The sequence below is a fragment of the Temnothorax longispinosus genome, chromosome 4 (assembly GCF_030848805.1).
Source record: "Temnothorax longispinosus isolate EJ_2023e chromosome 4, Tlon_JGU_v1, whole genome shotgun sequence".
Taxonomy (NCBI): domain Eukaryota; kingdom Metazoa; phylum Arthropoda; class Insecta; order Hymenoptera; family Formicidae; genus Temnothorax; species Temnothorax longispinosus.
Window position 1 is genome coordinate 12,702,387 of NC_092361.1, and position 16,760 is coordinate 12,719,146.

Consider the following 16,760-nt stretch of genomic DNA (forward strand, 5'->3'; position numbering starts at 1 on the left):
ATTACAGAAATATATAGTTTATTGTAATAATTTGTACAATATTATATGATTATAAAAATAAAGTGTGTACCAACATTGAATTAAAATTCTTGCAGTACACTTCGAACCTTTATATACGTTATATCTTAAAATGCATCGTAATCCAGAGATCAACGGAAGTTTAATGCTGAACAAGAAGCGTGACTTTTAAGACACACATATCTGCTTTCTCATTAAACAAAATATGCATTAAAAAATCTATGATTGATCTGTGTTTAAGAATATTAAGAAATATTGTTATTTTTTTTACCAAATGCTCAAAATATGTACTCTGGTTTATTTATCAAACACTTCAATTTTTTAGAATAAAATAAAATTAATCAAAGGCTAATTTACCATTGCAACAAGCTAACGAAAAATGAAAAAGAAAAGTGTATAATTTTAAAAAAGATTTGATTATTGGATAAAACATCTTATTGACAGATATAAACAACATAGCAAAACTATAGCAAGCAATATTTGTGAAAATATTGTACATTACAATAAATATTTATTTATGATTTTAATCATTTTATTAATAGATGTTAAATATCGTTTGACACTACACGTAATTTGATGTAATTATGCTTTGAAAACTAAAAAAAGTTTCAGATTTTTAATAAATAATTTATATATACAATTTAAGAAATGTGGGGTATAAATATTTATACAAAGTTGGAATATTTATTTCGTACAATTATTAAAAGCATTGCTTATCGCTAACATGTAATAAAATTTGACAATAGTATTTGATATCAATTGCCAGGATAATTTCTCGAGTTTGCACTTGCCACAAAAGCTACTAGGATAAATTGGTATGAGAGCGGTCGATTCCTAGTCAGTGTCAGTGGTATACTTCTGTTTATAAAAAATTGATTATAAGAGTTATATATATATAGAGATTTATGAGTAAAAGAAATATGAAGTGAATTGTAATCCGTTTACGTCTATGTTTAGAGAACAATAATTCTTTCGTTTCCTTTTATAAAAGCAATTATTTTAACTCTGGTTGTGTCCGCATGTGCACCTACCAAGCCGGCAGCCCAGCACCATACTAATCAGCCGCACATGGGCAAACGCGCTTTCTCGCGAGTGCCTGGCTGCGCCGACTAAGTTTATAAACAATTCTATTAAATTATCGGCCAATCAATGCTCTAACAAAAAGTCGAATTGGACATATACTAGTGGAGTCACACCCAACTCACTGAGAGTTGCAACTGGTATTTTTGGGGAGACATCACCACCACTACTACTTATACCCCAAAACTCATTTAGTTTGGAAAAATGATTACACACACACAACATATGTTCTAACAAAATGATATATATATTATCATATACATACGTCCCTTGATTGATAAATTTAATACTCGAAATGAAAGTCGAAGTAAGACTGATCAAAATTATTAATACGAATGTATCCATCTTCTCCGCCCGTGGAATAACTACGACCATTAGGGTGAAAAGCGAGAGAGTTAATGGGACCGAAGTGACCTTTCAAACGTGCAAATTCTTCTTCGAACACCAAATGGAAGAATCGTGAATCAAATTTGCCTTGTCGCGCGGATGTTGTAGTGACGTCCATGGCATCTTGACCACCACCAAGAACCACCTACAGAAAAATATTGTCTACTTAGCAAATATGGCATGTATTTTTTTTTTTACAGAAACTCAATGAAAATTATAGTGTATAATAGTAAATATAGAAATTATACTGATACTCTATTATATCTTTTTCAAATATTAAAATAATGTATTACTATTCTGAGGCATAAATCTTACATGATCAAAAATTGGTGATATAGTAGCCGAGTTTACGGGTCTTTCTGTCTTGTAAGTCTTCAATAACACCAAAGACTCGCTATCAAAAAGTTTCGCCGTATGATCCTTGGATGCAGTTACGAACATGGTGCCATCCTTGTTGCATTGCATATCATTTATCTGAGATTTGTGACCTTTAACACTGGACAGCTTCTTTCCGGTCTGTAGATATTATAGACAATATTTATACTACTACTTACTCACCAACTCATACTTTTGAATTAATGTGATAACGATAAGGACACTTACCCTCACGTCCCAAAGTTTAATTTCACCATCTTCGTGACCCGTGATAATGGTCTCGTCGAGGGCGCCCCATAATATGGCAGAAATTCTAGGACCATTGACCGAGATCCTAGAGATTGCATCCTCCTGGGATAACGTGGAGTCGACGTTTCGTACATCCATGATAAACATCTCGCACTGGTGACCCAAAGCCTTGTCGGTGGAGAATACCGCGAGGTTCGCCGAATAACTAAAGCCACATGCTCTTACAGAACTGTTCGTGGTCAATTGTCCTATTTCTTTGCCTGTGAACAACATTAAGCAAGGATACGGATCATATGTGGCGCACTAGCAAAATTTATTTACAATTCTGTCATATGTACAAACCAGTTTGACAGTCCCAGACTCTCAGAGTATTATCACCACTGCCGGATAAAAATCGTGTGGTATCCCAGTTGACATCGATGCACCATACGGAGCCATTGTGCCCGTTGAAACTACCAAGACGTTCTCCATTCAGCGAATACCAAACATTCGGTTGCTTATCTTTACTGGCGGAGAACACTAGATCTCCTTCTCTGTTATACTTTATTTTAGTGATGGCACGCTCGTGCCCATGCAACATCAAGGGTTTCTGAAACAAACAATTCTCTTCATTAGCACTTGCAAAGAAAATTTCCGTTAAGGTGATTATATAGGATGGCTAGATAATTTTTTAAAACAGTTGTTTCAAGTGAGACTCGGGTTCCTCCTCTTTTCCTACTACTCGACAATAATTTTATGTAAAAAAAAAAAATTATTTCACAAAAGTAAGAGATGAACGCAAGTTCCAAATTGCAAAATAAATCGCACCATGATTCAAAGAACGAAAATCCAAATAGCGCGCTCCGTGAATGCGTCCCAAAGAAGAGAGAAGTAGAGGCAAAAAGTAGAGGTTAAATTGTCACATGGTCTATTAGTTCGCAACAGATCCCCGATACGAGGAAAAATAATAACGTAGGAATCAGCGCGTGAGAGAAACTAACCATCGCGTAGCGTTTTGATCTGCAATCGTATATCTTCTCAAGAAATTAGAATCCTTTCCAGTGCACGATCGACCACACTTCGCTCCTTCTGGCTCCAGTGGCTCCTTCCAGACTTCCAGCTCCTTCCTCTTAATTCTTATAGAAAATGGCCGCGTTTGGGCGCGTTCAGCAGAACAACCGCTTTTTAGTAGCAATCGAACGTGATTGGCTCTTAGTCGTGAGTCGCAAGAATTGACCAATCACAGTCGATTATTCTCCTCAAATTCGACTGTCATTGGTCAATTCTTGCGACTCACGACTTTGCGACTCGCATTTCGCATTGTAGACCCAGTATTAATGCTAGGTCTACAATGCGAGTCGCAAAGTCGTGAGTCGCAAGAAGACTAATCACAGTCGAATTTAAGGAGAATAATAAAGTTGCGTTCTAAAATTCATCGAAAAAAAGTTGTTTCTGTTCTTCCACTTGTCTGTATATTGCTCCGATGTTCTGCGACAAATCACAAAGTGCGGTTAGAGCGGGCTCCGGAGCTGTTGAATCTGATATTCCCGAGGCGAGCGTCGAGTATCGCGATGTAGTCTTGTATGGCGAGTCCAGGTGAACAGACTACCGGTTTCTTTCCTCGCGACGTTCATCCACTCGTTTACCGAAATACGCATGTAGTTTACGTGTACACGTGTAGTACACGTTTGTACACATCAGTCTCAAACAACGCTGAGACGCCGCGTTTTTATTGAATTTATCTTCGAGATACAACACTAAAATCGTACACGCGTGAAATTAAGCCCTTGCGACTTTCCTCCTTTCAGGTTACTCCGTTTCACTTTCAACTCGCTAATCTGTGTGCGATGGGCGAATAGCAGCGTGGCAAGATGTCTCAGGTTGAATCGTGTAAGGACCGACAGCAGAATGAATTGGAAGTCTTAAAGGTATTGCGACACGCTACATAGGCACGATCAAAAAGTTCACGGTTCCCTGTGTTATTACCTCTCTTAATAATCCTACTTTGTCGTTTATAACAGTCCATCTTTGGGGATGAATTGCGTGACTTGAGAAAGAATAAAAATAAGAAAAAATGGCAACCTTTAGATATCGTTATTACCTTGACGCCGCAGAAAGGCATGTCCGGACCAGCGGAGGTCTATGCGCAGATAGATTTGCACATTATATGCAGTGACAAATATCCTGATGAGTAAGTTTTACATCTTCTAATACATTCTTAGCATCTTTGTTTCATAATATCTACTGTATATGATTTATCATGATTTATTTTAGAGTACCGACAATTCAGCTACAAGACAGCAGAGGTTTGTCTCATCAACAAGTTGCAGTTTTATCATCAGAGCTCGAAAACTTGGCACAAAAGTTGAAGGGGGAAGTTATGATTTTTGAGTTTTGTCAACATGTTCAGAAATACCTGCACAAGCATAATAAACCGGGTTATAGCAGTTTTTATGAGGAAATGGTATTGAGAAATCAGGAAAGGGAACAGTATGAGATGCAAGAGAAGCAAATGAAAGAGGATAAAGAAAGACAGGTTTGATTTAATACATTTGCACTATATATTTCGATTGTACATTACGTAGCTTTATTGTTATCGTGGATATTTTGCTAGGTGCTGCAAGATGCCATACAAAAACGTCAGGAAGCCCTGAAGGCTGAGATGCGTAATCGGAAGGAAACGATTAGACTGACCACAGATTCTGACACTATCTTTCGATCTATACCGTCGTCTCCGCACGAGCGAGGGACGAGTCGTTTCAGGCGTCGATGTGTCAGCACGTCGGAAAGTTCCGAAGGGTCATTGTGCGAGCATAGAGGTATCAAGTCCATCGAATTTGACAGTAATAAAGGCGAGAGACTAGTGCACCGGGGGAAATGCTTGGGACACAGCACGAAGGGTTCCGTAGTGTACGCTGGCGTGGATACGATCACCGGAGAACTATTGGCTATCACGGAATGGACGTTGAAATGCGCGATAGCAAACGGTAGTTGCTCTACTCAAGAAACCATCGATATACAGCACGCCATGAAACAGATTGCCAGTTTGGAGCAAGAGCTAAATCACTTGTACAAACTGCATCATCCAAATCTTGTACATTACTTAAACATGAAATATTTGAAAAACAACAATAGCGTGGTGATTTACGTGCTTCAAGAGTTCGTGGTATGTAAACACATATCTCTTTGGAATGTCAATACTTGATAAGATTGAGAATGGTTTTCGTTTATGATATCGGTTGTCTGTAAAAGTAGATTGGAACTACGTGCTCGTTCTTCCTGATGGAAAACATTCCAGTCGACGTCGACATGTTGAGACATTTGGCAACGGGTATCATTGAGGCGTTGCGATATCTTCATGAGAATAATGTAGTGCATAAAGATTTACGTGACACCAGCATTTATATAGACCACACGGGTGTTGTAAGATTATCCGACTACTCTTTAGATAAGAGATTGTCAGATATGTATCATTCAAATTCCTTAGCAAAGACTGAACACGATTTTCCAACAATTCAAGGCCGAGGTGGTAAAAAGGCAGACGTATATAGATATGGGATATTATTGCTTTCATTATTAAAAGGGACTATCATATCCGGGGAAGAAATCGATCTAACAACAATCCCACAGGTAGATGTTCTTTGTGTGTAGCATGTTTTTTTGTCCATAAAGCGCCAATGATAGACACGCCCATCTTAAGTTAAATAATTTTTTCAGCTTTACTTGAGGGACTTTATTTCAAAATGTCTCATCGACGATGAGAGAATGCGTTGGTCTGCGGAACAACTGCAACAACATGGTTTCATAAGAATACCGTTAGAACGAGGTTTATCGCCTTCTATACCGGATCACGATGAGAAAGAGAAGAATTTAGAGCCGGAAGAACCGGATATCGATATTCAGTTGTATTTGCCGTCGCTGGGTAGACAATCACGAATACAGAACGAATTTGAAGTCTTGAAATGGTTGGGAAAAGGGGCCTTCGGCGACGTTCTAAAAGTGAGAAATAAATTAGACGGCGGTATCTACGCTATCAAACGCATAGAATTAAATCCAAAGAAAAAACAGCTGAACAAGAAAATAACGCGCGAAGTAAAATTGCTCTCTAGAATGAATCACGAGAATGTAGTACGTTATTATAATTCGTGGATCGAGAGTGCCACCCTGGACGATTCAGTCAGGCATAGTCAGTTCACGCCGATTACTACATCTTCAGATAAAACGACCACCACGCAGGACAAAGCAGATATAGTTAATGTAAATATATTATTCATGATAACATCGCTCGCAACAGGAAGAGCTGTAACAACATTCTATTTTATAGTTGAACTAAATATATTAGAAATTTAATTGGAATTCCTAATTGTAATCAGACTTTTGTGCAGTATAAATACATGACGTGAATTTTAGCAACTGGAAAGTGATGAGATAGAAAAGTTTGCTCCACCGTTACGCGACGTTGAGTGGAATATATCATATGAATCTCGGGCGAATGTGGCCGATAGTGACGATGAGAACAGTGACGCCTCGACTGATTCTGATAGTGAGGAACACTGCGCGTTTCTATCGTAAGATAATTGTCTTTTTTTAAATATTGGACATCTTGTAATATTTAATATTTTTATTCAACTTATTATCGTTATATAATTCGATTTCATATTTAATTCGCAAAAAGATGGAGGTATGTTATATGAAGAAAAACTTGATGTTAAAAAAGCTAATCTATATTTTCTCTTTCACAGAATGCGAACTTTACTGCGTATCGAGTCTTCCGATAGCATTGAATTTGAAAGAGATGATGATATATCACAAAAGTCCGCAGTAACATCGGACGTTTCGAACAACGACGTTAAAGATAAAGATGAAACCTGTAACGAAGATATAACGGTAAAAGAAATACAGTTTATGTATATACAAATGGAATTCTGTGAGAAAAGCACGTTAAGAACTGCCATAGATAATGGCTTGTACGAAGATGAAGAACGTTACTGGAGACTATTTCGAGAAATCGTAGAAGGTCTGGCGCATATTCATCAGCAGGGTATGATACATAGAGACTTGAAACCTGTAAACATCTTTCTCGACAGTAACGACCACGTCAAGATAGGAGATTTTGGATTGGCCACGACTAATATATTGTCATCGTTAGTTCCGACCATCGATACCGATAAAGAGTCACAATTTGAGAAAGGTACGAATACATAGTTATATGCCACGTACCAAATTATATCAGCTGTGTCCTTTATATCTAGGTGGAAGTTTTGACATAGAAGAATTGGGATCTCTTACTGGTCAAGTTGGTACAGCTCTATATGTAGCTCCTGAACTTTCTGCGAAAACTGCCAAAGCAATTTACAATCAAAAAGTGGATATTTACAGCTTGGGAATCATCTTTTTCGAAATGACGTACAAACCGCTAACTACCGGAATGGAGCGTGTCAAGATTCTATTGAACTTGCGCTCGAAAGAAATCGTTTTTCCTCCCGATGTACCAGAAACAGATATGCCATCTCAAGTTCATATTATACGGTAAAAAATAACAATTTTACATTTTACATGTTATATTATTCTGAGTTATCTGAAATATGAAGTAATGATGTTAAACTCCGTGTTAGTTGGCTGCTGAATCACGATCCAAGTCAACGTCCTACTGCTCAGGAATTGCTCTCTTCCACACACTTGCCGCCGCCATTAGAAGAGCCGGAATTGCAAGAAGTGATGCGCCACACGTTATCCAATAGTCAAAGTAAAGCATACAGATATTTAGTGGCATCGTGCTTCACGCAAGAGGTTACACCAGCAGAAGATATTACTTATGACATGAATTTACCTGCTAGAGGAACGCCAAGTGTTCTCTGCTCGAAAAAGCAGTTTCTGCAAGAGAGTGTAAAGCAAAAAATCGTTGAGATATTTCAAAAACACGGCGGAATATACCTCGCGACCCCGTTGTTAATGCCTAAATCCGTTCAGCATTCTAACTTTACCGAATCTAGCGTGAAATTGATGACTCGTACTGGCAGTATAGTTTCTATACCTCATGATCTTCGCATTCCTTTCGCTCGATACGTTGTATGGAATAATATTTCGCACATTCGAAGATACGCTATTGAACGCGTATTCAGAGATAAAAAAGTATGTATTGAGTGTCAAGATGACGCATTAAGTAATTTCTATTGTAAGTAAGATTCACATCTTTAGCTGGTTGAACGTAAAATTCACTCTGAGACAATTATCGAAAATATACATACATTATATCTGTGAATGAAAGTAACAAAACCAAATACCTTGTATATAATAATTGTAAATTAATATCTGTTCATATCGTAATTACCGTAGGCTCGAGGATTTCATCCAAGGGAATTGTACGAATGTGCTTTCGACATTATTAGTCCTGTAGATAATAATTTAATGACAGAGGCTGAATTGATCTTCATCATATGGGAGATTTTTAACGAGCTACCGCAGATCCGGGAACATAATTTCACTGTGCGCTTAAATCACACGTCGCTATTGGAAGCTGTGCTAATGTATTGCGGCGTAGAAAAGGACAAGTATCAGGACATATATTCCATACTGCAGGATGCCCGCGACGGAAAGTTAACTAAGTTCCAGGTCCAAACACACTTGATAAGCTTATGCCTTACCGATCAAGCTATGGAAACGCTTTTTAATTTGCTCGAAACGGAAAGCTCCGTTGCAAAAATCGCCAGTGTCCTAAGGACAATAACGAAGAGAAAAGGAGATGCCGCTGCTCTAGCCAAGGAAGGTTTGAAAGATATAGAGACTGTAATATCTAATGTAGAAGGTTTGGGTGTTAAGGTAATATTATAATATATATGTATACATATGTATATATTTATATAATTTGCGTAAGATGTTTATATATCCATAGATGTTTTATATCCATTCTTATTCTTTTTTTTATCTTGTTACAGTGGCCTATTACTGTCGTACCTTTATTAACATATAATGTACAACAATACAGTGGTGTGATATATCAAATAACTTGCGAGCTAAAGCATAGACGGAGACGAGGCGGTCAGGATATCATAGCCGCGGGTGGGCGATACGATAAAATGCTGGTATCATTTAGAAAAGTTCTAGAGCGCACCGGAATGGCCAGTAAGGAAACAAAACAATATGGTGCTGGTATTAGCATATCGTTGGATAAATTGGTGTCCGCTGTTGGCGAGGCATATGAGAATGGCGAAAGTAAATGGGGTATTGACGTGGCTATCTGCTGTGAGGGAAGTTTAGAGAGCGAAGGAAGAAGAGAAAAGGACATGATTAACGTATTACGAGAAATCTGGTCATTAGGATTGAAGATCACGATATTAGATCTGTGTACTATGGAAGAGATATTAGAATACTGCCAAGAAAATTCTATAAGTCATATAGTATTATTAAGAAATGGTACTTTAAGAGTGCAAACGTGGGAAAGAGACAGATTTCAAGAGAAGAAATGGAATACTATACAGGACATTGTTGAATACTTGCAACGACAGTCGGAAACGGCGTTGCCGATCTTGAATAGATCTGAAAGTAAAGTGAGCGCAAATAACGATATATCGGTAGCGCCCAGCAATCCGGTTAACATTAACATTAATTTCATTCTTTCTGAGCGAGACAAACTGTCCGGAAGTGGCAGGAGAAATTTTAAGATAAGCATATTAGCACAAATGTCGTCCTACTTACAAAGAATATCACATAAAGTTCCTGTAGAAATCTTCGCAGTCTTTCTGGAAATGTCTGTTATAAGAACAATAATCAGTTTTCTGGAAATCGACGAGGAAGAACAAGCGTTTCAAAAAAGCATTCAGATTGTGATAGATAAGTACGTATCACGAATTACATTTATTTAATGTATGAAAATAATGAATAAACTATACTAATGACAATAATGTTAATTATATCGTTTTTTTTTCTAGGCATCCGCGGCACAAGAAATATATCAAGCAAATATGCGACGAAATGAAGGAATTACGAAATGAGAAGTCCAAACCTGTAGAAATACTTTACAGTCTGATAGACAGTAGACACATGACTTTGATATAAGTGATATTATCGAAGCCGAAGAATATATTTTCGTAACAACCATGTGGAATCAATAATGAGTGATTGGGATGTATGTTAATATAGATGATCAACGTACAAGATATTAGATACTTAAGCATTTTTTGTACTGCATTATATATTTTTAAATATCAACATTTAATAAAAAGAAAATGAAACCAAGACATAAACGCTCTAAAATAGATTTCAATACAAAACCAGTGTTAATTAAGCGTGTTTATTTTAACATTATACATGTTTTTTTCAACTTTTATTGCAATATTAAAATATATTCAAAATATATACGTATTTCGTATACGGCGTAATTGATTTCTCTAAATATATATGCTTTTGTTTATGTAAAAAAATAAATTCTAAGATTAAACTCATGGCACAAGAGTAGTTCTTTCTACTCAAAATTTTACCCGCTTGATTTGTAAAGTGCTTGAATGCAATTACATACCGCAATTATATTGCAGCTTGTGTTATGTTTTACAAGTGTTACATTTATACATACAACATACCTTTTTATCTTCACATTTTCAACGTTTAATTTCACAGTGTCGTTTGTTTTAGTTTGTTTCGTAGAATGTCAATCAGCCAATCTTGAGGAAATAAATCTTGAAAGTTGAACGATATTATTTACGACTTACGACGTGAACAATAGGAGACGTGTTCACGTAAGCTGTAGGTCTGAATTATTCAGTTACTGGTTACAAAATATAGTACAGAAGCCAATTGCATTTTTTATATAAAAATTTCTGATGTTACTCATCGTGACAGTGCCCTTTTAATTTCATTTCTCCTTGAAATAGCACACGTTCTCGTTAAAATCAATTATCCGCGGCGCAACCCTCCTTCTCGAATCAATACGACTTTGAAACGATATATATGACTGCGATTACGATGCGCGGCGACGTTAGAGGCTCGCGTGTTTGTTAGTGTGCAGCTATTCTAACTTTAGAAACGGCCTCTCCAAGTGTATCGCCACCACCACATTAATCTCGTACTCGAAACCTGACCTGAAATTAATACGATATTGCGAACTTAAACGTGGACCTACTTGCTTCCAAATAGCAATGCTGCTTTAACACATTTAATGTGACAGCTGTGCTACATTTAGTTGTAATGCAATATTGATGAGAATCTAACATGCATTCTGTACGATTGCTGTCAGGATATGATATGCCCACAGTGGGACTGGGAACGTGGCAGGTGATAAAATAATATTAGAATGCTCTGCGATAATAATATATCTCATCGATCACATATTTTTTATGTCATGATTATCAATTGTACATGTATGAAACAATCTGGTAAGGGGTGTAAAACTGTTTCCAGGCTAAACCAGATGAGATTGAAACTGTCGTGAGCACTGCTTTAGAGTATGGTTACAGGCATATTGATACAGCAGCAAATTATAATAACGAGGATGCGATCGGCAGAGCTTTGAAAAAATGGATTGAGAAAGGTGGTACTAGAGAAGAACTTTTTATCACGACGAAGGTAGTGTACTGTATGAATTCAATACAGCGACTAATTACTGTCGCAATTTACTACTTAATGATTACAAGTGTTATATAATTGCTGTCCTTCAAACAACTGTATTTAAAGAATCTTTTAATGCTTTTAGTTACCCCATTTTGGCAATCGACCATCCGACGTAGAAAAGTTCATTAAATTGTCGTTGGAGAAGCTTGGATTGGATTACTTAGATATGTACCTTGTTCACATGCCCTTCGCATTTAAATTAGATGAAAATACGTGCACGGCAGCGACGAATGAAGATGGAAATTACATACTCGACTTTAATACAGATCCTGTCTTGGTGTGGAAAGTATGGAATCACATTAGAGAATCATATAACACATTACTATAATATAAAAGAGATCTCTGAGAGATCAGGATTATTTTGTAGGAGATGGAGAAACAAGTTAAATCGGGACGTACCAGATCTATAGGTTTAAGCAACTTCAACGAAGAACAGATTTCGACAATTTGGAAAAATGCACAAATTAAGCCAAGTAATCTGCAGGTAAATTATTCATTAATTGCTATGTAAATTTATCTGTTATAGATAAATAATTATATAATTTAATCCTCGTCGATAATATAAACGAGATAACGTTTAAAATTTTTTAGGTAGAGTTGCATGCTTATATGCAGCAGATATCAATTCGAGAATTGTGCAAGAAGCACAATATTGTTGTAACGGGTTATAGTCCATTGGGCTCTCCAGCTGCAAAGACGCACTTTCAAACGAAATATAACTACACTTCAGACGCATTTCCCGACTTGTTAAATCATCCGATTATTCAAAATATTGCTGGGGAGCATAAAAAGACAGCAGCCCAAGTTTTATTGCGTCATTTACTACAACTAGGTGTTGTAATTATCCCAAAGAGTTCGTCTTCCGAAAGAATCAAGTCGAATATCGATTTATTCGATTTTGCCTTAACAGAGGAGAATATGAAAGTCTTAAATACCTTAGATAAAGGTGCTAATGGAAGAATTTTTAATTTCTTATTTTTTAAAGGGTAAGTTAGAGAATAGATACTATTTCGCTGTAAATGTATTCAGAACTTTATTTTATAAAAATGATATATTTCATGTAAAATTTACTTACATATGATTATTATATCTATTTCAGAATTCAAAATCACCCACATTATCCATTTAAAAATGAACTTCCATAATCGTAAATTAACGCGCAAGTCATTAGTTTGTATCAAAATAGTTGAGAAAGACATATTACAATTAGCATACCAAACGAGCACGATACGTTATACGTATTATGTAATTATACATCGGCGAAATTTCTGTTGTTCTTCAATGCAGCCTATACAACATTTTCCGCTGCAAACGATGCTGAAGTTCACCGCGGCGTATCATTGTATGTATAACTTTGTGAATAGCACGTTCTGGAAATGACTGCTTAAGAAAATCTTTCACTATATTTTGCTCAGATACTTGATGTCCAATAGGAAATCTATTCTTCAATTGCTTTTCAATGCGAGATAACATCTCATGATCCTCTTCTGAGGTAAATCCTTCTGCCCCTGATAATAAATTATGTTACAAAGTTATGATCTTTGTATGTGCAAAGTATTTTCTTTGGCTGTGTATATCAAATATAATGTACCACTTGAAATATATAAAATATTGCAATGTATATCTTTAATGTAATTTTTATATTTTATGTGACTAAGTATACGTGATCCAAAGAAGATTAAACGATATTTGTTTAGCAATTTTAGTGTTTTATATATTTATTAATTTGCAGTGTACCTGCTAACGATCCAGACATTGCAGCTTCTAATGTAGACACTTGAAAGAGCCTTAAAGCTTCGTTAACGTGGAGTTCAGTAGCGAAGGGTTGTAATTGCATTTTGGCCAAAGCTTCGGAGATTCGTATAACCGCTTCAAGCTGCCGGACTGTTATAGGTATCGATGATCTTTTTTCAGAATCTTTCTCATGTTCTCTTGTACCAGCTCGCATCATTACGTAACGATTTTTTAATTTCTCCCCTGCTTCTGCACTGAGTCTAGGGCCGCAACGCCTATGATATAGAAAAAAAAAAAAAAAAAAAAAAAACATGTTGGATTTTACGAGATGTATACGTTATGTGCAATAAGATACGGTAAACTTACGTTCTACAATAGTTAATATATTTTCTGAGAATGTGCACAGGAATTTCTCCCTCTACCGATTGTTCTGTGATCTGACCAGCATTACAGTGAATGTTCATAATGTGTTTAGCTAGAGTTATATCCCTGTTGTGTTCATGCTCATCTTTAACAATAAATATCATATCGAAACGTGACAAGATTGTCGGCATAAAATCTATATTCTCTTCTCCCTTTATATCGTCCCAGCGGCCGAAGACCGAATTCGCCGCCGCTAAAACGGAACATCGTGTATTCAGAGTTGTCGTTATTCCCGCCTTCGCTATAGAGATTGTTTGTTGCTCCATAGCTTCGTGTATCGCCACTCGATCATCCTCCTTCATTTTGTCGAATTCGTCTATGCAAACAACTCCACCATCCGCGAGAACCATTGCTCCACCTTCCATGACGAAATTCCTCTAAAATATGTATCGTGTATATATATTTTTTTAAATTAAGATAAATTTACTTATTTAAATTAATTACAAAAATTATAACAGAAAGTATTTCTTAACGAGAATGTGACTTACAGTTACTGGATCTCTCGATACAGACGCTGTCAAACCAGCTGCGGAACTACCTTTTCCTGATGTATAAACAGCTATGGGAGCGACTCTCTCTACAAATTTCAACAACTGCGACTTAGCGGTACCCGGATCACCCAGCATTAAAATATTAATGTCGCCTCTCCTGCATAAACCATCCGGCATTAGTTTTCTCGACCCACCAAATAGTAAACACGCGATAGCTTTCTTGATGTCTATTGCACCGAAAATACTGGGAGCTATGCTCTTCGCAATTCTCTCGTACAGATTAGGATCTGCCGCTAAACGAATGAAAAGATCTTCTTCTTCGGATGTAACGGGTGGCTGAGTTCCTACATAGGAAACACAGAAAAGAGAAATAAATAAACAGATCACTAATTGATACTTTTCAGCAACGTTTCGTTTTTGTATTAATGTGCCAGTACCTATGTTGGTATTTTCTCCATCCACAGAGATACCAAGAACGCGAATATATGGAGCTCGAACGCCTACTAACGCCTTCTCTCTGCCTGCACCCTTACCACCGGCCTTAGACACCTTTTTAATAGAATATATCCCGAGAATCAAAACTCTATTGCCAGGCACAACTCTGTCACATAAATACCGATCACAATATATCTGCAAATGTCTGGGCATTTCGCCCTGTGGTATGTGATCTGGCAATTCCTGAAGCTTCAACACTTGAAAGTCTACGCAGTGACATTTATCCGGCATTATAAAGAAAGGATCCAGAGGACATTTTGGACGACCAGCTTGCTCCCTAATAACAAAAATTATTTGAGCAATACCTTATAAAATGAACAATCAAGTATTTATGAAAAGAGGCTTACGTAGAACATTTTCTGGGTAGCGTATATCCCTCCAGACCCGGCTTGATAGGAATATTTACTTGAGTGACTTTGCAAGAACGACACTGTATCGCAATCTTTGTTGCCTTTGATCTAATGCCAGATGCGGACACAATTATACCAGGAATCTTGACGAGCTTGGAAACAATATCTGGCTGAAAGTGAAACAATTATAAGAACTCATATATCTAAACGTTTTGTATATTTGCTTGGTCTAACAAGTTTAGAGGACAATTTTACATGACAAACAAATGCTGATTACATAAAGAATTTGACATCCTGTAAATTTATGATAGTGTAACTTTATGCGTGTGTAAACTTGTGAACTGTGAACTCGTTTTTATGCATCGTGATAATTGTGGTATCACCTTCATTCCCCTCAGCGAGCTCGGATGAGCGTCTGAACACAGCAACACCTGAATATCTTCCATCTTCTCCTCGCCCTCAGGTCGTGGTGCTGTAAGCTCATCTGCGACATCCTTCGCAGCCTCCTCCAGAACGGATACGTATTCTGTCGGGAGCTTTTGAATCTTTTCCGCGAGCGACTCGTCGAAAGCTGCTAAATCCTCGAGATTGATCTCTAGCCAATATTGGCCGAGATTGTAATTGCGCTTTAAAGTATCCCTGAAGAAATTAAAAACGATACTGAATTATCGGACATAATCACGGATATGCGAAGTAAATCGATGTTTCTTATTACCGGTATTTATAGTTGAAGTTACCCTCGTGAAACTGTCGGATGAATTCCTTGAATTTCTTCTTCGACTGTTGGAGATTCACGCGATTTTCGTGATCCTCGTCCACCGCGAAGTTGTCAGAGAAGAACACGCCCGGATCGTCAAAGCCCTCCATCTCGCGCGAGCAAACCGGCTACTTTTGTTTAAAAGACCAAATAAAGGTAATTGGTAAATCAACTATCAACCAGCACGTCACGCCGCTAAAATCCTCTTCTTCTTCTAATTATTGGCGCAACTGTTTCCTTTCCGGTCAGCAACGGCCAAAATGCCGCTAAAATCCGTTTCGGCGGGAAACTCTCGATTCTCGACTCCTCGAGATGTTTTTAACAGTTTTTAAAGCCGATGCAGATAACCTTAAAGCTGGATTTTCACGAGCCGCTGAAACCGACCGTTCGAGCGACAAAACGGATCACATGACGACGTTTGTATCGTTTGTATGGTACAACAAACGTCACGTGATCCGTTTTGTCGCTCGAACGGTCGGTTTCAGCGGCTCGTGAAAATCCAGCTTTAAGCGTCGTCTACAATGGTCAACAATAGGTCTACAATGCGAGTCGTAAAGTCGTGAGTCGTAAGAATTGACCAATCACAATCGAATTTGAGGAGAATAATCGACTGTGATAGGTCAATTTTTACGACTTACGACTTTACGACTCGCATTGTAGACTTAGCATTAAGACGTAATGACGTCCTTACGTAAGACGTAATGCTAAGTCTACAATGCGAGTCGTAAAGTCGTGAGTCGTAAGAATTGACCAATCACAGTCGATTATTCTTCTCAAATTCGATTGTGATTGGTCAATTCTTACGACTCGCATTGTAGA

At 37.3% G+C, this 16,760-nt stretch overlaps 4 protein-coding genes across 7 annotated transcripts; 2 read left to right on the forward strand and 2 right to left on the reverse strand.

The window, feature by feature from the left end:
* Position 1: 1 nt before the first annotated feature.
* Positions 2 to 3,245, reverse strand: Eif3i (eukaryotic translation initiation factor 3 subunit I). The gene is made up of 5 exons (XM_071776216.1): positions 3,090 to 3,245; positions 2,452 to 2,698; positions 2,089 to 2,369; positions 1,801 to 2,001; positions 2 to 1,630 (listed from the first exon to the last, which is right to left on the reverse strand). Exons 1-5 carry the CDS (start codon positions 3,090 to 3,092, stop codon positions 1,382 to 1,384), a joined length of 981 nt encoding a protein of 326 aa, XP_071632317.1. The 5' UTR covers positions 3,093 to 3,245; the 3' UTR covers positions 2 to 1,381.
* Positions 3,246 to 3,453: 208 nt separating this feature from the next.
* Positions 3,454 to 10,323, forward strand: Gcn2 (eukaryotic translation initiation factor 2 alpha kinase Gcn2). Its single transcript, XM_071776200.1, has 14 exons — positions 3,454 to 3,684; positions 3,897 to 4,016; positions 4,110 to 4,279; positions 4,363 to 4,624; positions 4,703 to 5,254; positions 5,344 to 5,718; positions 5,806 to 6,345; positions 6,499 to 6,656; positions 6,831 to 7,279; positions 7,341 to 7,617; positions 7,704 to 8,220; positions 8,425 to 8,907; positions 9,024 to 9,922; positions 10,017 to 10,323. Exons 2-14 carry the CDS (start codon positions 3,960 to 3,962, stop codon positions 10,141 to 10,143), a joined length of 4,866 nt encoding a protein of 1,621 aa, XP_071632301.1. The 5' UTR covers positions 3,454 to 3,684; positions 3,897 to 3,959; the 3' UTR covers positions 10,144 to 10,323.
* A 713-nt stretch (positions 10,324 to 11,036) lies between these two features.
* Positions 11,037 to 14,746, forward strand: LOC139811802 (aldo-keto reductase family 1 member A1). 4 transcript variants are annotated; one of them, XR_011731744.1, is made up of 9 exons: positions 11,037 to 11,355; positions 11,482 to 11,646; positions 11,774 to 11,977; positions 12,059 to 12,175; positions 12,283 to 12,677; positions 12,791 to 13,033; positions 13,107 to 13,183; positions 13,424 to 13,584; positions 14,339 to 14,746. XR_011731744.1 is itself a non-coding variant. In XM_071776215.1 (6 exons), exons 1-6 carry the CDS (start codon positions 11,293 to 11,295, stop codon positions 12,834 to 12,836), a joined length of 990 nt encoding a protein of 329 aa, XP_071632316.1. In that variant the 5' UTR covers positions 11,037 to 11,292; the 3' UTR covers positions 12,837 to 13,391. The 4 variants fall into 4 exon arrangements, 1 of the variants encoding a protein (XP_071632316.1); XR_011731746.1 differs by having other exon boundaries at positions 14,360 to 14,746; XR_011731745.1 differs by lacking the exon at positions 13,107 to 13,183.
* LOC139811800 (DNA replication licensing factor Mcm5) lies at positions 12,700 to 16,355 on the reverse strand. The gene is made up of 8 exons (XM_071776212.1): positions 15,900 to 16,355; positions 15,568 to 15,823; positions 15,182 to 15,354; positions 14,777 to 15,111; positions 14,337 to 14,683; positions 13,792 to 14,225; positions 13,429 to 13,700; positions 12,700 to 13,199 (listed from the first exon to the last, which is right to left on the reverse strand). The coding sequence occupies exons 1-8, from the start codon at positions 16,049 to 16,051 to the stop codon at positions 12,970 to 12,972; spliced, it is 2,199 nt and encodes a 732-aa protein (XP_071632313.1). The 5' UTR covers positions 16,052 to 16,355; the 3' UTR covers positions 12,700 to 12,969.
* Positions 16,356 to 16,760: the final 405 nt, after the last annotated feature.

Bases quoted from the DNA above. Each gene is read 5' to 3' on its own strand.
- Eif3i (XM_071776216.1), bottom strand. The intron at 2,002-2,088 runs GTAAGTGTCCTT...TAATATCTACAG, and splicing joins TTAAACTTTGGGACGTGAGG to ACCGGAAAGAAGCTGTCCAG. The intron at 1,631-1,800 runs GTAAGATTTATG...ATTTTTCTGTAG, and splicing joins TATCACCAATTTTTGATCAT to GTGGTTCTTGGTGGTGGTCA.
- Gcn2 (XM_071776200.1), top strand. From the start codon at position 3,960: ATGTCTCAGGTTGAATCGTGTAAGGACCGACAGCAGAATGAATTGGAA. The intron at 6,346-6,498 runs GTAAATATATTA...CGTGAATTTTAG, and splicing joins ACAAAGCAGATATAGTTAAT to CAACTGGAAAGTGATGAGAT. The intron at 6,657-6,830 runs GTAAGATAATTG...TCTCTTTCACAG, and splicing joins GAACACTGCGCGTTTCTATC to AATGCGAACTTTACTGCGTA.
- LOC139811802 (XM_071776215.1), top strand. From the start codon at position 11,293: ATGCATTCTGTACGATTGCTGTCAGGATATGATATGCCCACAGTGGGA. The intron at 11,978-12,058 runs GTATGGAATCAC...ATTATTTTGTAG, and splicing joins ATCCTGTCTTGGTGTGGAAA to GAGATGGAGAAACAAGTTAA. The intron at 12,678-12,790 runs GTAAGTTAGAGA...TATCTATTTCAG, and splicing joins AATTTCTTATTTTTTAAAGG to AATTCAAAATCACCCACATT.
- LOC139811800 (XM_071776212.1), bottom strand. From the start codon at position 16,051: ATGGAGGGCTTTGACGATCCGGGCGTGTTCTTCTCTGACAACTTCGCG. The intron at 15,112-15,181 runs GTAAGCCTCTTT...TTTTGTTATTAG, and splicing joins CTACCCAGAAAATGTTCTAC to GGAGCAAGCTGGTCGTCCAA. The intron at 14,226-14,336 runs GTAAGTCACATT...TACATATTTTAG, and splicing joins TATCGAGAGATCCAGTAACT to AGGAATTTCGTCATGGAAGG.